Below are 2,413 nucleotides of genomic sequence, written 5' to 3' on the forward strand. Positions count from 1 at the left end.
GGTACAGGAGGAGATTGTCCCTCCTTTCCCGGCAGAGCATCTGGTGGATTCGAACCATGCTCCTCTGGGATTGCAGTGCAGCTTCTTGCCACTAGGCCACCAGAGCTCCCCTGAGGGGCAGGTTTTTATAGCAGAGTCTTAAGGGAGGACAGAATACATTCCTGGCAGATACCCTTCCCAGTCTTGAACCATGCAGTGTCTCCTTGCTCTGTTCAACTGCCTCTTGGTTCAAGTATGGGTTTTGCATAAGTACAATCAAACGTTCTGGGATTCCCGTTCTTCTTAGAGTCAGCCACAGTTTGTTGTGATCCACACAGTCACAGATTGGTCCTCTTATTATTCTCTCCTTTATGCCAAGAGTCATCTAACATTAGCTATAACATCCCTAGTACCATGGCCTCTTCTAAACCCTCTCCTGTCAACTCCTGGAGCCTTGAAGAGCAAGGATGTCAAGCTGAAGACTATGGTGTGCCTGATCTTTCCATAGTCTTCTTGATTGCATGCTGTGCTGAGAGCCTGGATAGTGTCTAGAGATGATAGAGAATTGATGCCTTTGAGCTGTGGTGCTGGAGAAGAGTGTTGAGTATATCAGAGTGTTAGGAGAACAAACAGGTTCAACCTAGTGAGTGTGAAACCAGGCTGCTCCTTGGAGGTAAGGATTCTGAAGCTTTGTCTGACATGCTTTGGGCATGTTGCAAGGAGGGACCAGTCCTTGGAGAAGGACCTCATGCGTGGATGAATGGAGGGGACAGCACAGGAAAGGAAGACTGATTCAGTGATGGGGGTAATGGGAGGAGGTGTTTTGGAGACAGTGAAGTTGGCACAGGATAGAGCAGGGTTTAGGGCTTTTGTACATAGGGTCAGTGAGTTGCATGCCACTCAAGGGCACATAACAACAAACAAGGGAGGGACATTGTATTGTGGTTGATCTCTGAATCCTTTATTCTCCCCTATGACCTTGGGCCTAACAGTAACATGTCTTTTCATCTCTTGGCTGCTGGTGAGTATTATTTGTCAGTCCAAATAGAATGAAGCAACCTTACTTCATCTGTGAGGTTCCCTGTTACCAGTGGTGAGGATTTTTATTTTCTTATGTTGAGATGACAGCTGTAGTCCCTTTTATTTTTGTATATTCCTTTTTACTTTCTGCAAGCAAGGTTGTATGTTCTTCAGAGTGTGTTGAGGAATCTTCCTTAAGTCATGATGCCACAGTGTTCTTTATAAAGTCCAGCTGCTTGGATGATTTGCTAAGTATAGTTTCAATAGGTATGAAGAAAGAATACAACCCCGATGCACACCTTTGCTTATTTTAAACCTTGTAGTGTCTTTTATTCTGTTCACACAACTGCTTTTTGGTCTGCGAATGGTACAGTTTTGCCTGAGCACAATTGTTTTGAGATTCCCATTCTTTCACGCATAACATCACTAAAGAGATGTAGCCCTCTTGGTCTCTGAAGGAGGAATGGTGTGGCTTAGTCACCGTACTCACTTCTGTATTAGTCTTTTTTTTTTAACACAGTATGCTAAACAAACGATTTTTCTTTCTTTCTTTTTTTTTATTTTTCTTGACTTTTTGCAGCTGCGTTGAGTACTCTCGGTCACCCCCTCCGCAGTAGCATGATAGTTCAGACTTCATAATGCTTCTGCATGCTTCGTAGGTTACAGTGTGATGTAAACACTGTGTGTGCTGTGCTGTTAGGTAATGTGCACTGACCATGTGGACAGCAGATCTGAACCCTGTCCTATCTGCACTAAGAAACCAACAAAGTGGTACTTGTGATTTGCTTTACTGTAGTGGTCTGGGACTGCACCCACAGTGTCTCTGAGATACTCCTCTAAATGGATAGGAGCATAGAAAAGATGACCCAGGTGTACAGTGGTGAAGTGCTCCGTTGCTAACCAAAAATAAACAGCCACCTACTTCCACGAAGAGTGTTCTTGGGTGCAGTCAGGTTGCCTCTGACTCCGGGTGGCCCTCTGTCCAGCAGGAGACCCTGTCGGATTCTGCACCGTCCTCACCGGGGCACCAGCCTGCCATTCCATCCTGCTGATGGACATCTCTGCTTTTCCAAGCCTGATGTCCTTGGTGGGACACTTCTGTAGGGTCAGAATTGACTTGATGGCAGTAGAAATTTTTTTATGACAAACCCTGTACCAGGGGCCTCTCAGGGAGCATCTTTGTGAGCCTTTGCCCGTTGGGGTGGGTAAGGAGGCATGGAACCTGTTCAGGCACAGAAAGTGAACCCCAGCACACAGAACCAGTACATACGCCCCTCGCCTGTCTCCATGGCAGGAGATATATTTTTCCTCTGATAACCAATTGGCAGCATCAGGATGGATGGTGAAGAGATTGAGATTGTACACAGCTTTAGTTTGCTTGGCTCCACAGTCAACAGTCTTGGCACCAGCAGCC

The 2,413-nt window shown here is 46.0% G+C and overlaps 2 protein-coding genes across 2 annotated transcripts in view; both read left to right on the forward strand.

Moving 5' to 3' along the window:
- Positions 1 to 2,051, forward strand: part of LOC102856703 (poly(U)-binding-splicing factor half pint-like) — a 4,173-nt gene extending 2,122 nt beyond the window's left edge. The window contains exon 3 of the mRNA XM_006899855.1: positions 1,989 to 2,051. Coding sequence (XP_006899917.1) covers positions 1,989 to 2,051 — 63 coding nt within the window. The remainder of the gene's footprint in view (positions 1 to 1,988) is intronic.
- Positions 1 to 2,413, forward strand: part of EEF1G (eukaryotic translation elongation factor 1 gamma) — an 18,293-nt gene that overhangs the window by 6,829 nt on the left and 9,051 nt on the right. The gene's annotated exons all lie outside the window — the stretch shown is intronic.

This window comes from Elephantulus edwardii, unplaced genomic scaffold, assembly GCF_000299155.1.
Source record: "Elephantulus edwardii isolate Elephantulus edwardi_28Jun2011 unplaced genomic scaffold, EleEdw1.0 scaffold00268, whole genome shotgun sequence".
NCBI classification, from domain to species: domain Eukaryota; kingdom Metazoa; phylum Chordata; class Mammalia; order Macroscelidea; family Macroscelididae; genus Elephantulus; species Elephantulus edwardii.